This window comes from Heteronotia binoei, chromosome 1 (assembly GCF_032191835.1).
Source record: "Heteronotia binoei isolate CCM8104 ecotype False Entrance Well chromosome 1, APGP_CSIRO_Hbin_v1, whole genome shotgun sequence".
Taxonomy (NCBI): Eukaryota; Metazoa; Chordata; class Lepidosauria; order Squamata; family Gekkonidae; genus Heteronotia; species Heteronotia binoei.
In genome coordinates this window covers 242673052-242698811 of record NC_083223.1, presented here as the reverse complement: position 1 = coordinate 242698811, position 25760 = coordinate 242673052, and the positions used below count along the sequence as shown (strand labels likewise).

The following is a 25760-nucleotide window of genomic DNA, read 5'->3' as shown; positions in this document are numbered from 1 at the left end:
TCTTCACAAGGGCATTTTTATAAATTAATCAGAACTGTAATATAATAGAATGGCTCAAGAGATCATGTCTAAGGGACAATATTGCAAACTAAAATGTTTATTACACATACCATCTCCATTTTTTATTGCAACGTTCTCTATCTTTGTAGCTAGGGTTGAACAGGAACTGGAAAAATGTGTTTAGTGTATCCAAATCATGAGTGGAACTGTAAACCCAATTGACCCAAGAGATTCATTTGTGAACCAAACCGGTTCAAGGCTCTGCCAACCCCATTGAAAGGGACCACAGTCCCTTTCAATGGGGTCTGCAGAAACCCCTCAAAACAGCTGAGTGCTAGGGAGAAAGTTGCTCCCCGCTGCTCAGTTGTTTTGGGCTTCTTGTGTGGTCTCTTTAAAGTTTAAAGGGACTGTTCAAGAAAGCCTGGGAAACAACTGAGTGACAGGCCCCTGTCAAACCCCAGCATTATCTACAAACTGCTTTAAAAGATCATGGAAACTCAGTTCACAAACCACAAACAGGGCAAAATTCGTGATGATTTTGCTTTGTGGTTTGGTTCGTGCCCATCCCTATTTGTAACCCTCTTTCTTCATTATGGTGTGTCATGTCCTACATAGTTTTTGTAACCTTTAGACTGTTTCTTATTTACACTGTTTTTCAGTTCTGTAGCGCCAGTCCTTCTGCATTTCTTATTGGAGGTCTTTGCTGAATTAGTTTTTATGTTTTGTAAGCTGCTTCGGAATCTCAGTAAGCAAGACAGACTGAAAATTAAGTTGTTATTGTTATATGAGATGTCAAATAGCTCTGGACTTACTTTGAGAAGCCAAGTGAGCACCGAGTCACGATAGGGAACAAATTTGTTCTTATTTTTGCCAGCAGCCTGATCTGCAAGGGCGGAAATAACCAGTCCAAGAGTTGTGAGCGACCTGCAGAGGGAGGAAAATAAAACACACATTTTCAAACTATTCTGAGTGTTATCAGCACACACAATTGACTTGCAAATGGAAGTATGTCCAAAGCTGCATTTGTACCCTGGCAACTGGCAGCATTTTAGCTGCATTTGGGATAAAATCCACCCAACTGGCATTCTGCATCTAGAAGCAATATCACCTTACTGTTGTCACAGACATACTGCAGGTGATTGTACAAAACATAAAAAGAAATGGAGAAAATTGCTTTGAAGAAAGAGAAAGAGAAAGAGAAATATGTCAGTTTAAACTGTCCTTTGTTTGGAGCATGCCCATTTCTTACTACTGGATTGCTGAAAATGAGGGTAAGTCTTACTGTCAGTAAGGAAGAAGAGTTGGTTTTCTCCACCATAAGGAGTCTCAAAGGAGCTAACAACTCCCTTCCCTTCCTCTCCCCACAGCAGGCACCTTGTGAGGGTGGTGGGGCTCTGTGAGAACTGTGACTGGCCCAAGGCTTCATGTGGAGCAGGAGTGGGGAAGGAAACCCAGCTCTCCAGGTTAGAGTCTGCTGCTGTTAACCACCACACCGGCTCATCCACGTACCAAGTGGTAATATTTTCACTCAATAGAGATTAAAAATCTCTTTGTTTTCTCAGCGCTAAACAAAACATGGTAGCAACAGCCATGCTTGTTTGGCCACATCCTCAAGTTTCACATACCCAATGAGAGATGTGGGGGTCTAATTTTAATCAAAAGGGCTAGGTGGGGATTTAAACGCTTTCTCCATCAGCACTTTACCTCCTTTTTCTCCACTGTTTTGAGCACTTTTATCCTACCCAAGTTCAGTTTTCACTGGAACTTCACTCCTGACACTTTTCAAGTTTGTGTCAGAGTCCAAAAAAAAAAGGAAAATTAGGTCTGGGGTCCAGATTCCAATTTAATTTCTGTGGATCTAGTGCAGACTTGTACTATGGCATACCATCCTGATTCCCTTCCATCCAATGGTATGAGTGATGAAACAGCAGTTACTGTTTCTGAAACAGACTGTACCAGGGTAATGAGCATGTAGCCTCTGTAGTGTTCATTCTGGATGCCATTTTAGGACAGGAAATGGTTCAACTCTTCTGAGAGAGCCAGTTTGGTGTAGTGGTAAAGTGTGCAGACTCTTATCTGGGAGAACTGAGTTCGATTCCCCACTGCTCCACATGCACCTGCTGATGTGACCTTGGGTCAGACACAAGTTGTCTCTCAGAGTTGTTCTGTTCAAGAGAGCTCTTGAACAGATGAGCTCTCTCAGCCCCACCTACCTGTGTCTGTTGTGGGGAGCAGAAGGAAAAGGAGAATGTAAGCCACTCTGAGACTCCTTTGGGTAGTGAAGGGCAGGGTATAAATCCAAGCTCTTCTTCTTCACACTTTCATGTCCCATTTTATGTTAAAACTCATACCCACGTGACAACATTCAAAACTGCCTTCTGCTGGACATTGGTCTGCTGCTGCCAATTTGAAAGGAAGATGCTAGGGCCTATAAACATTTAAAATAGAAGATACCAGGGACCGGATCTGGAATTTCCTGTATGCAAACTGCTAAATAAAGTCAAATACCAATCCTTCATCCTCTGCTTTATATGTGAACAACCAACACAGCCCTCACTAGGCCTAGTCTGGTTCTCATGTGCCATGGTTCTAATGATGAATGCACGAAGAATACCAGGGCACGGGTATTATTAGGGATCACAAGAAAACATTTCATTCATTATGAAGAAAACTTTACTTGTTGATGTTGCTTCCTTCCTTCAGCCTGTCTCCTGCAGCTCCTGTCTTTGTCGCTCTTTCACTGCCTGCTAAGTCAACCAGGCTCAACTTGCCCACTTTTTCACCAGATGTCTGTGGAAGGAAAGAGAGGTGCTATCATATGGCAGGTTCCATTCACTCACATTTAACACAGTTTACCTCAAGAGTCTCCAACTCAACTGAACCTGGGGGCACTTCTGAAAGCCTGGGCATCATCACACAATAGCTGCCACAGGAGCAAGGCTTCCTTTATTCTACAGCTGTGAGTCAGCTGCGGGGATGGTTGACTGGTGACCATTCTGTTTCTTTAGTGTTTTAATTGATAAACACTAATGATTTTACGCACACTTGAGATAATCCAATATATATTATTTGTTGTCCTATATCTTTCAAGTTTCAAGTTTATTTCAATTTATATCCCGCCCTTCCCACCGAAGTGGCTCAGGGCGGCTCACAGCATATAAAATCTAACATAAATTTTGAATTTAAAACATCTTACACAATTAAAACAGTAAAATAAAACATATAACAGCGGTCTATCAAAACTACACTCAGTTTCCAATGCCAGTTAGTTATAGGCCAGCTGGAAGAGGGCTGTCTTACAGGCCCTGCAGAACTGGCCAAGGTCCCGCAGGGCCCTCACCTCTTCCGGCAGCTGGTTCCACCAGAAAGGAGCCGCTACAGAGAAGGCCCTGTCCCTGGTGGATTTCAGGCGGGCCACCTTTGGCCCGGGGATAACAAGCAGATTTTGAGATCCCAATCGCAATACTCTCTGGGGAACATGTGGGGAGAGACGGTCCCTAAGGTAGGCAGGTCCTAGGCCATATAGGGCTTTAAAGGTAATAACCAGCACCTTGTACCGGACTCGGTATATTATTGGCAGCCAGTGCAGAATCCGGAGCCCTGGCCGAATGTGCTCCCATCTTCGGAGCCCCAATAACAACCGGGCAGCGGCATTCTGCACTAACTGCAACTTCCGGGTTCGGCACAAAGGCAGCCCCATGTAGAGGGCATTACAGTAGTCCAACCTCGAGGTAACCGTTGCATGGATCACCGTTGCTAGATCGTCACGCTCCAGGAAAGGAGCCAACTAGCTCGCCCGCCTAAGATGAAAAAATGCGGACTTAGTAGTGGCTGCTATCTGAGCCTCCATCGTTAAGGAAGGCTCCAATAGTACCCCCAAACTGTTGACCTTGTGCGCCGCTATCAGTGGCGCACCGTCAAAAGCTGGCAGGGGGATTTCCCCTCCCAGACCACGACGACCCAAGCAAAGGACCTCTGTCTTCGCTGGATTTAGCCTCAGCCCGCTCAGCCTGAGTCACCTAGCCATGGCCTGTAACGCCTGGTCCAAATTTTCTGGGGCGCAGGCTGGCCGTCCATAAGCAGATAGATCCCCCTTTTTTTTTTACTGTAGGAGTCAAGCAGCAGGTGGTTTCCAGGAAATAAACTGGAGTGTACCATCAATTTATACTGTTTCTATTTTGAAAGCAGAGTGTATTGGATATACCCAGAAAAATAAAAGGAGGAAAGAGACTCAGTCCCTTAGGCAAAAAGGATAGATCTCTCAGTCTTACAGAACCAATGTTTTTTAGTGGTTAGAGATTACAAGACCTGTGTCCAAATCTCCCATCTTCCAAGAAGCTCACTGGGTAACTTTCAGCTACTGCCTCCCCCAAGTAACTGGCATTCAGAGGTATACTACCTCCAAAAATGGAAGCCCTATTGACCTATCATAACTAATACCCACTAATGGTCCTACCCAGCAACCATTTGAGCTATCGCTGTTTGAAGCCATCTAAGTTCACAGCCATTACTAAATCCCATGCCAGCAAGTTCTATAAGTTAATTACATATATACTCTTTTTTAATCTGTCCTGAACCTACTGCACACTAATTTCACTGGGTGCCCTGAGTTCCAGTCTTCTTGTGGTCTGTAAAGTATCATGAACACTGATAAACACATCACCAAGGACAAACATACAAAATTGCTTTATTTCAGGTAGAAATAAAGATTAAAACATTGAGTATTACATAAACAAAATGTCAGTGGGAGGCTGTGTCAGCATATTAATTTTAAAGGTATTCAACAGAAGTAAACAGAGCAGGCACATGGCTTCACTATAGTCAGTTCACACATATGACCACATTTTTCAGAGTTCTACCAACAGGAGTCACCTTTACACCAAAAATAGTAATGTACATATCTACTGTACTCTAAATTCTGAAACAACTTTTTGACTTCCAAATGTAAAAAAGGCTTTTTTCTATGTCACCTGTTGGCCCAAATAAAATGATTACTGTGAGATCACATACGCCAACAGTACATTTTAAACTAAATGGAAAATGCATATTGGGGGACTAAAATCTCTGCAAGAGCCAGGTGATAGCTCTACTGGACCATCAACAATCAACTTAGCTTGAACATCTGACTGTCCAAATATTGGTCAACCACTATTTCTAAAGTAATGTTTTTATTTGAACACTTTAACCATCATTTGGCTTAATATTAAGTACAAAATAACAAGGTCTCATCAAGCCCTTGCCTCGGGCTGCTGTTCTAAATAAAGTATTGCCTTCTGTGGACCGAAGAGACAAAATAATGATCAAAGTTTCAAAAGCACAACAGAAATCTCTCAAATACATACCAAAACAGCCTAAACCCACATGTTACTAAGGAGGAGGAAAACATTAAACACCTTCAGTTGCAAATGTCACTTTCGGAAACTGTTCAAACAGAAATGCTCTCCTTGGAAAGCATTTGGAGACCAAGTTTTCAGCACTGAAAACCCACAACACTGGGCGTCCCCCAACTGGTGGGCTGTGCCATATGCCTCTGTCGGCATTGACTTAAGTAGGTCACTGCTTGCAAAAGCTCCTGTCATAATAAATGGGGGCATATTTGTCCTAGAAGTTCACTGCTCCCTATACCATGAATCCTGCAGGGTTCTCGCTGTGCTCTGTGGAAATTTCTGCCAAGAGATTCCATATTAGACTGGAGTGCTTGAAAGAGGTGGCACGGGACTCTTTGGCAGGAATTATCCAGCAGGTCACAGAAACACCATGCGCTGAATGCCAAAGGGACTGTTTAGGTTTCTATTTTATTTTTCAAATTTATAAGCTGCCATTCAGTTAGTATAGGCTGTTCAAAGCATAAAGGCAATGAACAGCCAAGAATTCAATTACCAACCTTCTTTTGGAAAAATATAAATTGGACAGACTTACTTTTCTTTTTAGGAGGAAGAAATGAAATGGGAAGGGAAGAAGAACAAAGAAGAATAGCAGAGGTACTCCCCTGAGTGAAGGGCAAATGAGACAGAATACAGAACTGTTTATTACTGGCAAATTAAATAGAAGGCCAGTGGCACCTTACAGGGAAGCAAGAAGAAGAAGACCGCAAATTTATATCCTGCCCTTCTCTCCGAATCAGTCTCAGAGCGGCTTACAATCTCCTTCCCCCACAACAGACACCCTGTGAGGGGGGTGGAGCTGAAAAAGCTCTCTCAGAAGCTGTCCTTTCAAGGACAATTCCTACAAGAGCTATGGCTAACTCAAGGCCATTCCAGCAGGTGCAAGTGGAGGCGTGGGGAATCAAACCCGGTTCTCCCAGATAAGAGTCTGCGCACTTAACCACTACACCAAACTGGCTCTCAAAATTTACTCCAGCATGAGAGTCAGATGCCTAGCATGTACATCCGTTTGCTAGATTTGAGTTCAGGTGCAGATTAAAAACCAAAAAGATCTTCTGGGGTAAAAGCTTTCCAGAGTCAAAGATCCCTTCATCAGAAGGGAACATTACATATTATCCTGCTGTATGAATTATTCTGTGCTCACTGTTTCAGTTTCAGTTTATTTCAATTTATATTCTGCCCTTCCCACCTAAGTGGCTCAGGGCGGCTCCCAACATATAAGATCTAACATAAATTTTAGATTTAAAATACATCAAGTTACAGCAGTTAAAACAGTAAAATAATAAAACATATAAAACAAGCGATCTATCAGAATACTACACTACAACCTTCTCTAGAGTTTCCAATGCCAGTTAGTTATAGGCCAGCCGGAAGAGGGCTGTCTTACAGGCCCTGCGGAACTGGCCAAGGTCCCGCAGGGCCCTCACCTCTTCCAGCAGCTGGTTCCACCAGTAAGGAGCTGTTACAGAAAAGGCCCTGTCCCTGGTGGATTTCAGACGGGCCTCCTTTGGCCCGGGGATAACAAGCAGATTTTGGGAGCCCGATCTCAGTACTCTCTGGAGAACATGTGGGGAGAGACGGTCCCTAAGGTAGGCAGGTCCTAGGCCATATAGGGCTTTAAAGGTAATAACCAGCACCTTGTACCGGACTCGGTATATTATTGGCAGCCAGTGCAGACCCCGGAGCCCCAGCCAAATGTGCCCCCATCTTGGGAGCCCTAATAGCAGCCGGGCAGCGGCATTCTGCACTAACTGCAACTGCATTCTGTTCTACTGAGGTAATACTATTTTCTGCATAGTTCAGCATAAGCCTAGTACTTTATGCTTTGTTCCAGACTGCACTGATTCTAGATCCTATTAACATTGCTTATTAGATGTCTTATCCATAGATATCTCATCCAGTTGAATGCACTGACTTACACTGTGTCAATGAGAAATGTAGACTATAAATATAGTAAATAAATAAATAAAAATTGGATCCAAAGTTTAATGTTCTCTTAACAAACGACCGGCAAAGAGAGAATCCAATGTGAAAGTGCTGAATTAGGATTCATCAAGAGATTTGATACCATCTCTCCACCAGGCTTGAACAGGGACTTGGATTTTCTCACTCACTACAGACACTATTAGCTCAGCATGGACCGACCCCTTTATGGCTGTTAATTAGCTCTGCTTATCTCTCCCACAGCACCTTCTTTGATTTGATTCTATGTGTATCCTGCTGTACCCATCCGTCTGCACTGAGAGTGATCCTCACCTGTTCTGAACAGACTGAATTCTCTCTGATTGGCTATTGTTTCTACCTACCCTCTTTGCAATGTCCCCACTCTGCCATTTTTCTGTTGCTAATAACTTTGAGTATAAATATACCTCCTATGAAGACAGTTTCAGATGGTCTCTGTGTTGGTGTGCAGTAGAACAGCTAGATTCCAGTCCAGTAGCACCTTAGAAACCAACAAGATTTTGGGGGTGTGAGCTTTTAAGAGTCATAGCTGACTCTCAAAAGCTCAGACTCTGAAAATCTTAAGTCTCTAAGGTGCTACTGGACTTCAATCTAGTTGTTATACCCCCTATGGATGTTTAAGGTACCACTGGACTTGTTTAATTTTGCAGCAACAAACTAAAAACAGCTGCTAAATTTACTGCTCAGAACATGCCTTGCATGCAGAAGCTGTCGGGCATCTCCAATTAAAAAGCTTTCAAGTAGTATGACCGGGAAAGACTCTCTGCCAAAGACCCTGGAGAACGGCAGCACAGGGCTACCTAATCCAATACTCTGATGCAGCATATGGCAGTTTCATATACAGGCTCCTAAGGTTTCCTGTTACGCCTGGTTCAGATAATATAAAATCCTCCATGCTGAGCATCCCAGTGGTCGTGGTACTCTCAAGGAACTAACTTCTGATCATTTTGACAGCTGCTTCTTCCTGATCAAGAATCAGCTGAGTGCAAGGGTCCTTTTTCTTTACCCCTGGAATGCAAGCAAATTGTTCCCAGGAAGCAATCCCTAGGTCAGATCTTGCTGCTGCATCTAAGGAGATGCTCTGTGCACAGGGTTTTACAATTCGTGACCTGTGTTTGTGCCTTGAGAAATGCCACAGCCTTACAAAAACAAAAAAACCCCCCAACACTCAGCAGGACTAAAAACTGTGGAGGACACAAAACAGCTTCTGTAGCCATTTCTATCATACTTCCTCAACAACATGTAAATATCTCCTTACCACTCGGCCACCATGACACAATTTTCCTGGGGTGAGAATGCTCACCACATGTTAGCCTGACTTCTCAGAATCTTTGCTCCAGGATGCTAGCAACTACTTCTGGATCTTTTAAGAGAATCTAGCTCTGTTCTGACATCAAAGGGTAATCCTTACAACTGTAAGTGCTAGTTTCACAGTAAACAGAACAAATCCATAGAGTAAAACACATCCCAGAGGAAGCAACAAGCCCCAGAGGTGCCAGTCCTTGTTCCCAGGTGCAGAATTCCAGAACTCACTTACCCCTGACTTTACATCATACAAAGTGTGTGTGAGGATGATCTTGAAAACTGCATGGGACCGACTACTCTCTTCGTTCATGTTGGTTGCAGCGACTGTCCGAGATTTGTTGCCTTCAGACATCAAGGACTCTATGTCCTAACGTGAAATCAAGAAGAAAGGGTTTTTAAAATATCTTGCAAATTATCACCAGTTATTACCCATCAATCAGATTTAGATTAAATTTGAGGAACAATATCCTAATGCTCGATGCTGTTTCACACATTACACAAAGGCAAACACCTTATTTTCTACTGTATGTGCATTTTTTAGATCTTCAGCAGTAGTGGAGATCTCTACAACAGTGGTTTCTCAACTGGTCAGTTATAAGGTGCAGCTCTAATTGAAATGAATGGCATATGTGGTGCCACCTTTATCCCTCCTCTGTTTCCCTCCCTTTCTTTCCAACTCTGCTTTTAAAAGGAAGAAACCAAATACACTTAGATTTACATTCAGCCTCATCCTAAGAGTTCTTGGCAGTGTATTTTTCCAATGGGTCCACAGCCTTTAAAAGAATCCTAGTGTGATAAACTCACGAAGGGGGCCAAGGTGGGGTGAGAGGATGATGGTAAACAAGAATATCACAGGCTTTTAAAATACTAAACTCAATCCCCCAAAGACACCACAAAGATCCTTTTATGCCTGGAGAACTGTTAAGTCCCATTAACATGCTTCTGTTTTATGGACTGTATTTCCACTGTTTAATGTCCAATGGCTTATGTTTTAATATTGTGGTTTTTAATTATAAGTTGCCTTGAGCAGGACTCTGAAGAGGCACAGAATAATTTTTGTAAAAAAATTTGGGGAGGGGGAAGAGAAGATGGGAAAATTCTCATCTGCTCCAGAAGAAGCATCAAGATTGTGTCTTCAGCCATTTCCTTCCCATATGAGGCAGCTGATTGATATTACATGGAGAGAGTGCATGCATAATCAGGAGAAAAAAAAGAGAAAGGAAATTAGTGTCTATAGTATTGTTCTCCCCCCTTTAAAGGTCTGATCTCTCTCTCTCCCCCCTGCAAACCTGCTATGTGGGGAATGATAATACTAGTCTACTTCACAAAGGTGCTGTGTAAGGATAAGGATGGATGGAGGAAAGTGCCACCAAGTCACCATCGACTTATGGCAACCCCATAGGGCTTTCAAGACAAGAGATGAGCAGAGGTGGTCTGCTATTGCCTGCCTATGCATAACAACTTCCTTTGTGGCCTCCCATCCAAGTACTAACCAAGGCTGGTTCTGCTTCGCTTATGAGATCTGATAAAATCAGGTTAGATTGGGCCATCCATCAGGACATGTAAGGGTTACAATATACCTGACACTAGTGTGTTAGGAAGAGGCATCATCAGCAAAAGACTGCACGTCCACTGCTGGACAATGTCACTTTAAAGCAGCATAGAAAACCGCTACTGCTCCGTGTAAGTAGCAGCTTGCTTTGACGTCACCCTTCAGCTTGCCCTTGAGTGTGCTTGGGCAGGCAGAGAAAGCTGTACATTCCTCCTCCTATTTCCGTCAAGCTGGCTGGCTAAACAAAACATTTATTCACAGCAAAGAAAAACACTTTAACCACAACTCAATGGACTCAGCTTGCTGTCAAAGTTTCCGGTTATAAAGATACTATTTGCACAATCTGAAAAAGAGCTGGGATTTTTGGATTTCACTCATTTGCTTAATCCCTATAAGGAATGGTACCAGGTTCCCCCAAACAACTTCTAAGTCAAGCTGTGCCATAAGGAAACCCAAATATCTCAAAGAGGTATGGGGATGCAGGAACAAGGCTGACTTGATGGGAAGGGACTGTCTTAATAGCACATGGTTTATCTGAAAGGGTTTAGCTAGCCATTTCAGACCCATCCTTCCAGTCACAATCCAGGGACTTCTGGAAGTCCTCATTTTAATTATACTCTTCCATCAACACAATGGAGACTGTTATGAGGACAAGTAGACACTTTTTAAAATTCTAGCTAAAATTTTATTTATTTTTGTTATTCTCCATCTTTACCACTGAGTCTCAAGGCAGATTACACAGTATAAAACAAATACAATCAACCAGATTGGACATCCAATAAACAATGCAATAGGGTTTGGATTGCAGAAACTTTAGGCAGAACTTCAGCAGATCGCAAGGAAGAGGCCAGGAAGGAATGAACCAGTGCTTGGCTCTTGTGGGCCTTTCTTAAATGCCTGGGGTAACTTTCCTCCAGGCCAAATTGACCCAGAGATCCTGGAGGTTTTTGCCTTCCTCAGGGCATAGAGCAGGGATCACTGGGGGAGTGTTTGGGGGGCGGGGGAAGAGAGTTGTGAATTCCCTGCTTAGTGTAGGGGGTTGATGACCCTTAAGGTACCTTCTAGCTCTGAGTTTCTAAACTCAAAAACAAGCAGAAATCTGACACAGAACTGAAACAGAGCGTAAGCATTGAAACATGGCACGCTAAATGATGCAGAAATTACACAGTGAGAGCATACTTACAGCAACAGACTGTACAGTCCACACCCCCTATCCCTTTACCAAAGCATCTTTCTGAACATTCACTGAATAACCTGCCTTGAGTCAGATCACAGGTCCACCTACTCCAGAGCCTCAGGGGAAGATCTTGCCCAGCCCTGTTTCCTTAGATCACTTAAAGGGAGAAACATGGAAAGAAACCTGGAGTCCTCTATGCAATTTATTACTATTATTATTAAAAGCAGCAGCAGTTACACCAAGTGTCAACTGTTCAAAGTCCTTCACACACATTATTTCCTTTTCCTTGCAGCAGCCGTGAAAGTGAGGCAGCTCTTATCCTATTGTCTAGAAAGCAACTGCTTACTCATCACTATTCTTAAAGGCTGAAGAGACATATTTCAGCAAAATGCCATTAACTGCCTATTGATGCATACACCTGATTTCCTACTGCGATGATGGAAATACAGCAGGCCAGTGCCCTTCCCCCCACTCTGTTCTTATGCAATCAACGTTATCATTAACATTTCTGCAGAAGGCTTGGCATGTTTACTTGCTAAGCCAGTTTTGCAAGATTTTCTTTTTCTAGGAAGAAGTCTGAAAACATTTGACAATTCCTTCCATCTTCTCCTTCTACAGAGTAATATTACTTATCCCTAAATGAACTGGGGCTTTTTGCTTTTTGTTTCTTTCAATGCTAGTTTCACATGCTAGAGGCAATTATTAAACTGGGAGATGTGGGGCATAATAGTGGAACTCATTTTTGCATGGCTTATCAAGAACAGGTCTGCTGATAAAAATGTCAAGATATCCTGAAGTGCGGTTTATGACTTCAAGGGAATTGTTAACACACCCACAGCATCAGAACAGGGAAATGCGAAACCTTCTAATGGCTAGGGCCTGCCTCTCACTGCAGACCTTGCCATAACTCAGTGGTAACAGCACAGGTTCCATTTGCAGAAGATCCAAGATCAATCCGTGGCTGACATCTCCAGTGAAGCACAACAAAAAAGACCTCTGCCTGGGCTCCCGAAGAGTCACTGCCAGCCAAGCATATGCACACAGTGTTAGGCCAGACAGACTAATCACGGTCTGACAAACAGGCAATGCTAGGCCAACCAATGACTGCCTTGTCAAACTGTTTCAGAACTATACAGACTTAGGAGGGAGGGAGGGAGGGGTTGCATGCTTCTGTCCCCCACTTCTACACACACTCAGCAGGCTACACTAGAACCCTTCTCCTTGACATCTGTTTACCAATTACTAAAGGTTTTGTTTGCACCAGGGAGTATTCTGCCATGCAAACCCTCACCTGCAAGCCGATGCAGAACCACAGAATCATAGAGTTGGAAGGGGCCTCCAGGGTCATCTAGTCCAACCGCCTGCACAATGCAGGAAACTCACAAATACCTCCTCCTAAATTCACAAGATCTTCATTGCTGATCTTCATTGATGTGGTGCAGCGGTTTGTCTAGAGAGCCCATATAATGGCAGTTCCTTCTAATCTCATGGCAAAAGGATGCTGAAGCTCCTCCCTCTGTGAAAGTGCATGGCGGGGAGGGGTTCTAAAGCCTGGCAATTATACACTCTGAGGGTGGATATGGGTGAGAGGGGCCTGGCTGAATTACTCTTGTGATAGAAGACACCCACATGATACCCTTATTCAAAATAGCCAGGTATTTCTTTACCTTGTAACTGGCAACAGCTAGTTTTGAAAGCCCATCTACATATGGCCCATAGACGCTGTGTTCTCTGACTTTTAAAGACTGGCGGCTCCTGTTTGAGAAACACAGAGAGAACAAGAGGTCACTTTCAAAAAAAGACGTACACAAATGTTGGGCTTGATCCTGTCCAAGGTAAGTCCCCTTCATTTCAGTTGAATCAATACACCTATGCAATTCAATTTGCTTTATTATGGTCCATTACCAAATACACAGTATAATGCAGACCAACAACACCCCCAGAAAAATTGTAAAAAACTATAGGGACCTAAAAAGGTAAAACATATGATATAAAAAATACAGATAAAAAATTTAAAAGATTATACAGCTCCAGTAAAATATTAACTAGAATACACTGATTAACATTTGTTTCGGTTTCAACAGCATTTATGGTAGTATATAGAGTACTCAGGGATTAGGATAAAGTAAAATACAAGTTTGGGAATATTCAAAAATAATTAAAAACAGACAGTTTCAAGACCCCTTTGTTACATAATCCTCACGAATTCTCCTAGCTGCCACCAAGAATTTGGCACAATTAGATGTAAATTGGGGGTTAGAATCTGATAACAGCATATTTCTGATTTTATAATCAGAGAACCCGAGGCATCCCTCAAACAGAGAATAGATGTACCTAGCGCGTATGCCTAGGTAAAGGCCACCCCCAAGCAACACAGGCTCAGGGTTAGATCCAGGTTGTCGGAGGCCATGGGCAAGATCCTTCCTGCCCTTCCTTCCAAGTGCATCACGCTCCTCCATCCTGTTTGTCCCCTCCTCATTTGGCAGACATAGAACTGAGGGGGCAGCAGTTGTTATGGCTTGGTTCCATTATTAGCAAGAGCTCACCCTACCAGCAAGTGGAGATGGATGCAAGGTGGAGCAGCAGCAGCCACCACCGCCTCACAAGAAGACACAGCAACAAAGTAAGCAGTGACCCAACCCTTCCACATTACACAGTACAAGAGATGAGGAGAAGCTGGCTGCCAGGCTCTGGTGAGTCGGGGATTGGCAGGGAGAGCTTCTGAGACCCTCGGATCTTTATGCTTCCCCCCAATGCCAACCTTGAATGGGATGACTCTGTACAAAGGGAACTTCAGTATGTTCTGCTGTCTATTCAAAAACACAATCTTAGCTTCTGCTGTTAATAAGATGAAGAGAAAGCCCCAGACACAAATTCTTCAGTAAGTTCCCCTGGATTGTTCTTCTATTGCAAAGTGTAGCAGAGAGGTCTTTTATCAAGAATGAGGACCTGCATTTTTTGGAAATTAATTTGCAAATGCTCATGTCTGCAAGAAAAATACTGTACTTACTCAACTGTGAACTTAAAATGATCACTGTAAAAAAAATTGTTATACACCCACCCAATAGTGGACAGAACTGTAACTCTTATGCAAATACAAGACAATGTCCTCTTTTTTGATAGCATACTCTGGTGGTGGGGGGGAGAGGTTTGTAGAGGAGAAAATACTGTACTCATATATTCTTTTTACCGCTGACTAAAAGAGCAAAATCATATAATCTGCAAGCATCTAGTATATTAGGGGGAAACAGTATTAATATCTTTTAAAGGCAATCATGGCATGATTAGCATTAAAAAAATATGAGACACTGCAGAAGAACTCAGCCTTAGATAATTCTTCTTTAAATACTGACTACATTTGTATGTTGTCCTTGAGGGTTAAATCTTTCTATAGTACAGGCTATATGAAAACAGAGCACAATCTCATCTCTTTATATTTGTCTGATCCAATTTAGACTGAACTTGATCCAGAACAATGAATTTCACAAGCTTTAGCAAACTATTTCTAATTATTTTTATATAAAAAGAGTTTAAAATCCATCTGTTCCTCAGTTTCATTACTTTCGGCCCTTTCAAGCTGAGATAACAAATCAATCTCAGAGGCTATGTCATTCAAAATATTTGGTCTCTTGGTATTTGCTAAAGAAAGCACAATATGAGTATCTGCAGTAGAGCTAAACAATAAATAAGACTATCTGGTGAGGGCTCTCATGAATGCAACTAACATCATTAAGCTTATAATTTACATACAAATGGTGGTGGTGATGGAATCTGCTGCCAAATTGCAGCTGATTTACTGCTCTCCTGTGGGATTTTCAAGGCAAGAGATATTCGGAGGTGGTTTACCACTGCCTGCCTCTGCATAAAGACCCTAGACTTTCTTGGTGATCTCCCATCCAAGTACTAACCAGGAATCACCCTACTTAGACTTCTAAGATCTGAGGAGATCGGGCTAGCCTGGGCCATCCAGGTTAGGGCACATACAAATGCTGAGTAACCTATTTAATCTGAATGGGAATCTCTCTGAACAACAATGTCTAGAAAATGTTTCCCTCCGGAATGCTGTTTTCATATCAACACTGTCCATCAATCAAACTAAATCAATACAATGAACGAAAGTGTTAAAATTAGGAATCATCCTACTAGCCACGAAATCCAAGAAGGATTCAACTTTGACATTGCTCCACCCCAGCACAAGTAAATCAGTCATACAAAAAAAAAATCAAGTAAAAAAAATACCAAAGCAACAGAATTAAAATACTTTTATGCTACTGAACTGTGCTAACAGAACACAGGGTTCTTTCTATTAGGCAATAGCCTCAAGCTATATAGGGGAAATGAAGGAATGCTGCTTTCTGGCCAGTCTATCAATCAATTACTAGAGACACTAGGGGCTGAACCTGGGACCTTCTGAATACAAAGCAGACACTTTACCACTGAGTCATGGTTCCTCCCTCTAAAATGACTGCTTGTTTTGACTGGAGAGAGGTGGATTAATTCAGGAGGAGAGACAGAATTCACTTTCCTTAAAGTGACCAAGTTTTTTACTAGGTTGCCAATAGATTTTCATGAGCACCGTGCCACAGAGTGGTAAGTTGCAGTACTGCAGTCCAAGCTCTGCTCGTTCGATGAGTTCAATCCTGGCAGAAGTTGGGTTCAGGTAGCCGGCTCAAGGTTGACTCAGCCTTCCATCCTTCCGAGGTTGGTAAAATGAGTACCCAGCTTGCTGGGGGTAATGTGTAGATGACTGGGGAAGGCAATGGCAAACCACCCCGTAAAAAGTCTGCCATGAAAACAATAGATTTTCATTCTTGGCAAAGGTTCCTCCTTACCCCTTTGGGTCCAGAAGATCTCTGACTTTCTCATTGTAAATCTCCATGTAGGACACTTCCACTTTGAAACTCTGTTCTTCATTTTCCTCTCTCTGGGCTCTCTCAAAGAGAGTGCTGCAGAGCCGGGGGATTAATCCAGGCTGGTCCGCTGTGCCCATCATTGTGTAAGATTTTCCAGACCCTGAATAAATGGGACAGAATAGCAGATGCTTAGGAAGGCAATGCAGGAGAAGGTAGAAGAGGAGAGAAAGAGACAAGCCAAAGTTTGGAGGTTTCTATGTGCAAGAGGTGCCTTATAACTTTTTCCTCAACTAGATTTTGCAGGAAAGGAGCACTCATTAAGGTGAGAAGATTTATGGGGAAAGCTCCACAACAAAGAATCATAGAATTACAGAGTTGGAAGGGGCCATACAGGCGATTTGGTCCAATCCTCTGCTCACTGCAGGATCAGCCTAAAGCAGCCCTGACAAGTGTTTGTCCAGCTGCTGCTTGAAGAGTGCTGGTGAAGGGGAGCTCACCACCTCCCTCAGTAGCTGGTTCCACTAGTGAACAACTCTTACTGTAAAAAAGTTTTGCTTAATATCCAGCTGGCAGCTTCCAATCTTTAATTTAAACCCATTATTGTGAGTCCTCTCCTCTGCTGCCAACAGGAACAGATCCCTGCCCTCCCCTAGGGGACAGCTGTTCAATTACTTAAAGAGAACAATAATGTCCCCCCTCAATCTCCTCTTCTCCAGACCGAACATTTCCAGGTCCTTGCCACAGTCATTAATGCACTGATTTGTGCATTTCGCTTTGCACCAAAGAGTAAGTAAACTGCTGTAATGGCCCAAGCTATCTCAAACTGAGCAAAGACCATCTAATCTGCAGCCTCATACTCTTCCATTAAAGGTGCACTTAACTCAAGGACAGGAACAGCACATGCAGAAGAAAGATCCAAGCGGGCAGCTGTGTTGGTCTGAAGCAGTTGAACAAAGCTGGAGTCAAGGTGCACCTTTAAGACCAACCAATTTTTATTTAGAACGTAAGCTTTCATGTGCTCTTAGGCACACTTCATCAGACAAGGAATCCAGCACAGTGAGCAAAGCCATACATAGCCGAGCAGAGCCATACATAGCTGGTAGGCAGGGGCCCAGAAGGCAACATGGTTACAAATTTAAGAACCAATGACAGTGAAGTAAAATTATCTGGTAGGCAGTGGTTTAGAATGTAAAATGGTACAATGACAGAATAGTAAAATTAACAAATTGAGCAAACCTTTGATTCGCATGCTCATGCTACTCAGATCAAAGGTTTGCTCAATTTGTTAATTGCAACAGAATGCGTAAAGTGCCATCAAGTTGCAGCTAATTTATAGAGCAAGGGACCTTCAAGGGAAGTGAGAAGCAGAGGTGGTTTGCCATTACCTTCCTCTGGAGGGTCTTCTTTCATAGTCTCCCTTGCAATGGTATGCTAGGAATAGTTTTTTAAAGAAATCTCTCTTTTCAGAAATAAGTCAAAACATTATTTGCTGTTTTGGTTTTTTTGTAGAATACCATCAGTGTGGATGATACTTTCCAGAGCACAAGGTGACTGGTTCCTGTCAAAAGAAGCTTACAAATCCAAAAATTGCTGATATGGAGGAAAGAAAAATGGAGTTGGGAGAAAATATGCATTCATTTCATTTAGCTATAATTAGGCTTAGTTTTGGGGGTGGGGGTGGGGCTAAGGGATTGTACCATAGATTTCATGGTACAGATGAATTTTGAGAAGACACTGAAAGAAAGTCAGATATGGGGCATCTAGCCATAGTTTAGAACCCAACCCATGGTTTGGAAAGTCTATGGTTTGCAAAACCATGGACTTTCCAAACCATGGGTTGGGTTCTAAACTATGGCTAGATGCCCCATATCTGACTTTCTTTCAGTGTCTTCTCAAAAACCATAGTTTAGGGCTGCTTATCTGCCTTCATTGTCCAGTTGTTCAATGTTTCAGTCTTTTTGTGCTTTGGCCTGTGTGACTCTTACTATTGTTCAGGCACCACATCGGGACATAGGTAGTCCAAACCATGGCTGCTAACCTGCTTCAACCCTTGGTTGCTGTTTCTAGTTTCCCTCCTTATCACAAACCATGGTTTGTCAAACCCATACATTCCTCCAACCAAGTGAAAATATAGACCAGGCCTCAGCTACCTAAAGTTTTTTGGGTTGCATGCCACTATAATTGTATGAACATGGCAAATTTCAGTTCTACCCCACCTTTTACACTGACTTCCTGGTGGGATTTTAGGAAACCCTCAATCTATCAAACTATATTCTCGTCAGATGTTCTGCACTGGTTCAGTTTCAGTCTCTTCATTTTTCCACTAGACAGCCAGAGCAGCGCAGGAGTTGACAACTGAATGCTGACAGCCAGGAAACCACACAACCCTGCAGAAGCAAAGCAGTTGTGGGGGAGCATAGGAGAAGTAGTCCTGCAGATACAATGGCCCAAGGCTGTAAAGAGCTTTGTATGCAATAGCCAGTACCTTGAATAGAACCCAGTAACTGATGAGTAGCCACTGGAGGGCCTGAAGAATGGATGTGATTGTGTAAGATCAATTACTCTGTAAGTACCCACTGCTGGACTGCAAGGAATTCTGACATCATGATCACAACCATAATCATCACCAAAGTAGACCTCCCACAATGAAGGTCGGCCACCCATGAATTGGTTCTGGGTGTGTTCTGAAGGCATCTGATGCTGCAATCATGACTGAAGCTCAGTAGTTCTGGGTCTCCTCAGTTCCTCACAATGGGAGACCTCCTAGGAATCCTATGAAAGCTGCCCTGTTCCATAATGGAAGAAAGGCAGGATACAACTGAAGTACCATCGTTATTATTATTAATGGACATTTTTGGGCCTGTGAATGCACCTTAATTAAATGCTGAGTGCACTGTTTTATGCTTAGCAAAGCAAAGGACAGAGTCCCCATTGAGAGCTTTAAATGGCAAGACAGTTGAACAAAGCAGCAAGCAGAATATGCTGAATGAAAGAAATTGTCAAGGCACCAATCTTATCTATTCTTTGGCATGTAAACATTATGGTCCCAAAGCTATTTAAGGCCTTTATAGGTCAAAATCAGATCCTCAGTTGCATATCTTTATGTCAAATTCACACCTACATTTCATTTTTCCACAGCTTTAAAAAAAGGCAAGGTCTAACAAACATATCATGTGCATAACTGGAATTTTTTTACTTTCTAGCTTCCACCCTACAATGGCTTACCAGTCTGCCCATAGGCAAAGATACACGCATTGTAGCCTTCAAAGGCGTTCTGGAGAATGTTCTCTCCAAGGCACTTGAAAACAACATCTTGGCCTAAAATTAGAACAAGAAGATTCAACATATTGGGGTGGGGGGCAGGGTGAAGGCATAAAATTCCTTTGATAAGCCCCTTCAACAACTTCAAACACTACACCATGCAGCACCATCTGAAAACATTAATGTCTTTCATGTGAATCCAAAACAAATGATGCCTTTAAGGACGGAAACCACAGAGCAGATATTCATCTTGACTTCACCGAAGACTCTAATAGCTCCCTTTTGAATTACTCCACATCTTCACCGACACATTAAGGATAACAACAAGGCTTTGAGTACATTTAGGATTGTAGAACAAAGCTCTAGCCTAGAGGAAGGCTATGGCATGCGTGACACTTTACACATCTAAAGCAATGCATTCATTTAGCATATTTGTATACCACTGTTCCTCTAAGGAACTCTGTGTGATACCCATGGGGATTATCTGATTGGTACTCCACTATAACCATGTATGTTAAGGCAGATAAAATGGAGCAGGTTGACAGATGAAAGGTCTGCACCCACTTACCTGCATGGATGAGAAAGACTTTGAACCCAGATCATATGAAGCTGTCCTACGTTGAGTCAGACCATTGGTCTATTAAAGTCTGTATCGTGACTGGCAGTGGCTTTCCAAGGTCTGAGGTAAAAGTTTTTCTCATCACCTAATACCTTGGTCTTTTTGAAACTATAGATGTTGAGGATTGAACTGGGGATCTTCTGCATGCAAAGCATATGTTCTACCAGTGAGCCACAGCCCCCCTCCCTGCCCAAATCCACCTTGGATTACTGAGAACTGTAATGAGAGCCTTCCTACACAAAGCCAACAAGATGCTCAAGACTACTTCCTCTTCTTCATAGGAAGCATCTGGTTTTCTTTTACTTGGCTCTACAAACTTTTGAACAACAAAACACATATGAATATACAGATAGTGGCAGATGCAAGATCTGTTTGAATGGCAGTTAGGAAGCAGGAATCTCAGCTTGTTCAGCTCAGCAGTGCACATCAGCACACCCTGCAAAGTTCCCAGTCATGTGATTGCAGACATACTGGGGGGGGGGGGTTGCTGGGGGAAGCACAGAATGAAACCGAAGGGGGAAGTATATGTTAAATCTTATCCACCCTGCTATTCTTCTTTGCCAATAACAGCCCCCGCCCTCCAGATTCATTTCTACCTGAAGGGGATGATACAAAGTTCCGTATTTTCTCCCTTGTGGAAAATGAAGTTATCTAGGGAGCATGATTTCAAGCCTTAAAGTGACCTGGGGGAAAAGGGTTAAGCAGGTTCTTACATCCTCTGTCATTCTACTTGGCTAGAAATCTTTTTAAGCTTCTTTAGACTTTTAAAAAAATACAGTGGGAAGTAACACAGATCTCTGTATTGTGTCTAGACTAGGTTAGACCTACTAAGCCCTGCTGATACAAAGACAGATATTCATCCACCATTATGGAACTAATCCTAAGGAAGCACCCCACATTCTCTGGATCCTTTACTGGACTTGCCGTTTGTAAGACTTTAGGCTTCCTTCATGGGGTCAACATCTCAGAGTAATGTATTTGTAAGTGGGGGAGTCCACTTGAGTTCAGAAGACTGAACACAGCTAATAATAATAATTTTTTTAATAATAAAAAATACTAATAAAATTTAATAATAAAAATACTAAGACAGTATCACCTCATTTAAACTTTACGTTCCTATAGTATCACCAATACTATTTCACCCCAGGGTTTCTCTTAGTGACAACATAATACTACCTGCATATTTTTCTTTGACCGCTTCATCCATAGACCAGAAGCAGTGATCGTAGGCAAACACCTGCATAGAGATAACCAAAGACACATCTTACTTTTTAAAAATCCATTAGGAGAACCCACAACGAAGATAAAAAGCTCTGATTAACAGGAGGATTACATAATTTGGAATACTGTACAGCACTTTGAAAAATATCCAAGGCAGTTTACAACAGAAACAACAATGAACACAGATACAAATAAACAAACACATACTCTACAAGTAACTGCCAGTTCACAATTCTTCTGTGGGGTATGGTAGAATGTTAACAAGGGCTGGATTTTGAATTGATTATAGGTTTTAAAGATTCACACATCTGTGCCACAAAACCCAGGGTCAGATTTTGACTGTGAGTTATAATGGCTACCCCACTCTATGGTTTCTTGGGTCTGGCAAGAACCAATGATCTTGGTTCAGTAACCTGCACATTTAGATAATGGGATTAGATTACTTCCAAAATTCCACGACTGTTTGAAAGTTATCTGAGAAAGGGATCAAGTATGACAGCACGCAAGCTGACGGGGGAAAAAAACATGTGGGCCCTGAAAGATGTATTCAGCATAAAGCCCTCTCATACCCTTGCCCCATATTTGAGGAGCTATTCATGTATTCTATAACAGTCCTCTGATCTTCCTAATCACAGAAGGCTATGTTTGACTTCAGGCCTGAGTTTTGTGGTTGTTCAAAAGCCACATGCAAAGCTGTCCTTAAAGGAAAAATGAAAACCTATGGGAAAAGGAATGAATGAACAACATATCTGCAGATATATAGGCTTCCACATATCCACTGGGAAACAAACAAACAAACAAAAAGGCTGGGCTGGTAAACAATGCAATCCAGGACAGGGCAAATATGAGAGAAAGCTTTACACACATATACAGAACACAACCACTCATCCACAGCCCTCAAAGCTCAAGCTGCAACTGGTTTCTCATTTGTTCCAGTGACTCATGTTTTGGCAGTCAATGCTTTTTTTAAAAAAGTAGAAAGGAGCTTTTAAATTGGATTTTAAAAGGAAGAGTGACAACTATTTGTGCAGAATCCAAAGTCCAATCAATCACAGTTTTTCACAAACACATACAGGCTACAAAGCGTGAGTGAAATTTCCTTACCTTTGGTTGACTCCTGTAGTTCCAGGAGGGGAAGCAGCCCAAACATGCAAGAAAAAGGAGAGAGAAAATAGGTGGTTAACACACAATGAATTTTAAAGACAAAAGCAACAGCAAATATATTAAAACACATTAAAGGGCAACTTTAGCGGCTTCCAGCAATATGCCCTTCCAACTGCAGCTCTGTATATGGAAAACTCCCTACGGTGGGCTATCTGGCACTTAGTTTACTAAGCCCTAAGTGAAAAACCAAAACTCTTTTTGCCTGGGCCTTTTGGAATTTCATGCCCTTACCCTTTTTGCCTCCAGCCTGGAGCCGCCTAGGCGGGGAGGACAGGATAGAAATAAAAGTTGTTGTTGTTATTATTATTATTATTATTATTATTATTATTATTATTATTATTATTATTATTATTATTATTCCAGTTCTTATTGAACTTGATGCTGCTTTTCATTGCTGTTTATATTCCTCTGCTCTAATCAAGGTTTTGTGTGGGGTTACTGAGGCCCCATAGAAAATCCTCGTCCAGGAGCCTCTGGTAGATCTCAGCAGCCCTACTGGCAGATATTTACATTTCTACACCCACTGAGAAGCTCCAAGCAGCGTTTTGTGGGGCTGCCCCCATCCCAGCAATCTCCCAGCAAGGCATCAAGGGGACTTTTATATTAATAGAGGAGCATCACCATTTGCCTGCCCTCAGGCTGGGTCTGCTTCACAAAATGGCACAACAGATTGAACCAAGTGGTCACGTGTGTACCGTTCCTTCCAGGAAACACACTGCATCCTCAAAAACCACCCTTTCAACTTGGTTAGGTTGGGATCCTCACCATGGTGCCCACGGACACCCACGTGGTGCTCACCAAGTATTTTTAGAAAATAGGCAGGGTCAGCAAGGGTTCTCAATGGGTCACTGGAGAGCTGACTGCCTGTGCAGGTTTTTTTAGAACTTTACTTTGGTAGCAGCTGCCATCACAGCACAAAGATCTTCACTATGGCAGCTATTTTGTGGTTGGTTCTGCTTCCTATAGCAGGTGCTTCATAGCAGCCATGCTTTCACATTATTCTAAAGGTGCCCACAGCTCCAAAAAGTTGGGACCCTGGGTTACACCCACAGCAGGATTTGGCTCAAGGGCATCTAGTGAGTTTTTCAGCAAGGATGGAATCTGACCTCACCTCTCTGTGTCAAACCCCAAACACCATCCTTTACACCGCAATAGTTCTCAGTTCCTTGAGCCAGCATCAGCAACCACATCCTGCTGTGCATTGTGCTTCACAGTTGCCTGTCTCAGGCCTGATGAAAAGTCTACCTTACCCACTTTCCATCAAAAAAAGAGCCCTTATGCAGCTCAGATAAGTGGCTCTGGTCCAAAGTATTCTGTAGAGTGGCATTGATAGCCCTTGTACCAAAATCTGCAGCTAGAAACAGATCTCCACGCTATCACATCAGAACCAGTGTTCCCTCTAAGCTGAGTTAGCGTGAGCTAGCTCAGATTTTTAGCCTCCAGCTCACACATTTTTGTTTAAGCTCAGGAAAGATGACCCCAGAGTACAACAATTTATGCAGTAGCTCACAACCTTAATGTCAGCAGCTCACAACTTTAATACCAGTAGCTCACAAAGTAGAATTTTTGCTCACAAGATTCTGCAGCTTAGAGGGGACATTGATCAGAACCTGTGGCCTTTGTATACTTTTAGCTTGCCTTGAAAGCACCCACCTTACTTCAGGATCATACCTGCAGCCATGCTGGTGTGATGTAGAAGATCAATAAAAGGACCTTAAAAACCAACAAGATGTCCAGAGTAAAAGCTTCTGAGAGTCAAAGCTCCCTTTGTTGGATCTGATGAAGGGAGCTCTGACTCCTAGAAGCTTACACCCTGGAAATCTGAGCCCCAAAAGAAGGTGCCCCTATCTTTTATTATTTTCCAATAGAGGGAAGGCATTTGAAAGGTGTGCAATCCTTTAAATGTGATTGCCAGAGCTCCCTTCAAAGTTCTATCTTGCTTGCCACACCCTTGCTCCTGGCTCCAACCCCAACGTATCCTGGCTCCACCCCCAAAGTCCTCAACTATTTCCTGAGTTGGACCTGGCAACCCGACTAGGTTTAGCCCCTGAAATGAGACTCCTAGGAATTCTGCCCCCACTGCTGATAACTTCATTTTTAATTTAACACGTGCACCATTGTTTCAATTTACACTTTTTAGCATCAATTTAGTTTATTAGCATCTTTTCTGGAACAGACCTGATCTTTTTTAAAAAAATTAAATATTAAAACAATCAAAGACAAAATAAAATACAAACATACATAACAATAGCTGACTCCTTTATAACCATGGATAGGGTTGGGTTTTTTTTTAGCAGGACCGCACAGGAACACAGTTCCAGCTGGCTTGGTGTCAGGGAGTGTGGCCTAATATGCAAATGAATTCCTGCTGGGCTTTTTCTACAAAAAAAAAAAGCCCTGACCATGGACATACACATCCGTTATCAGCATAACGCCATTATATTACTTCAGTCTACTCTATTGCCAATTCCATCTTTTAGGAATTTGTATATTACAGTAAAAGCATTGCAGAATTTCAAGGAAAGGGTAAGTTTTGCAGTTGGAAGAATCTGGCTACTAAGGGCCAGTGTCACTGTGCACATTAAGTAACCAATGATTTTTAGCTCCTATTGGAATCCCAAGACAAGCTTCTGTTATTACATGGTCTTGAAACAGGAACTGTGCATATTGATATTTGGTGACTGGGATTAAAAACAGCAAGAAGAATATAATCCCCGCAGCCATTTTCCACATATGGTAGTTTCAGAAAGGGATTCTGCTGTGCAAAACAAGCAGCTCAACAGAGACTAAAAGGCCAATTTGAAGTAAACACTGTGTTCTTTCCACTAAGATGAGCATGTGCACGTTTGCGCTCGTGTACACACACAGAGGCTCATTTACTATTCATCAGAGCAAAGGAAAAAGGAAGCCTTAATGAAACTGCAACAAAGTGCAACGGAACTCTGTGGGAAATGCGATTCTTGCATACACACTGGTATTTCCCCCTCAGCAGCATAGGGATAAAGGCAAGCTTCATATGGCCAGAATTCAAACTAACATAGCTCTTGATCACATATGCAGATCTTCTAGCCTAGATTGGAATCTCTATGAATACATTAAGCATGTATATATCAGGAGATATATATATAGGTGCTACAACACTCAAAATTTAACACCCCCGCCCCTAACCAATCCATTAAAAGTAAGTGCAATACAATCCACAGTCCAATACAATCCTCAAATAAGAATGGACCTAAAATCACAATACAACTGAGGAGGAGCA

The 25760-nt window shown here is 42.4% G+C and overlaps 1 protein-coding gene across 2 annotated transcripts in view; it reads right to left on the bottom strand.

The window, feature by feature from the left end:
• The window catches only part of KIF13B (kinesin family member 13B), a 172619-nt gene that overhangs the window by 91412 nt on the left and 55447 nt on the right, over positions 1-25760 (bottom strand). For both annotated transcript variants that reach the window (XM_060250097.1, XM_060250106.1), the window contains exons 3-10: positions 22439-22451; positions 21290-21350; positions 19459-19551; positions 16213-16393; positions 13048-13135; positions 8884-9018; positions 2678-2790; positions 813-924 (exon numbers count right to left, since the gene is read on the bottom strand). In XM_060250097.1, coding sequence (XP_060106080.1) covers positions 813-924; positions 2678-2790; positions 8884-9018; positions 13048-13135; positions 16213-16393; positions 19459-19551; positions 21290-21350; positions 22439-22451 — 796 coding nt within the window. The remainder of the gene's footprint in view (positions 1-812; positions 925-2677; positions 2791-8883; positions 9019-13047; positions 13136-16212; positions 16394-19458; positions 19552-21289; positions 21351-22438; positions 22452-25760) is intronic.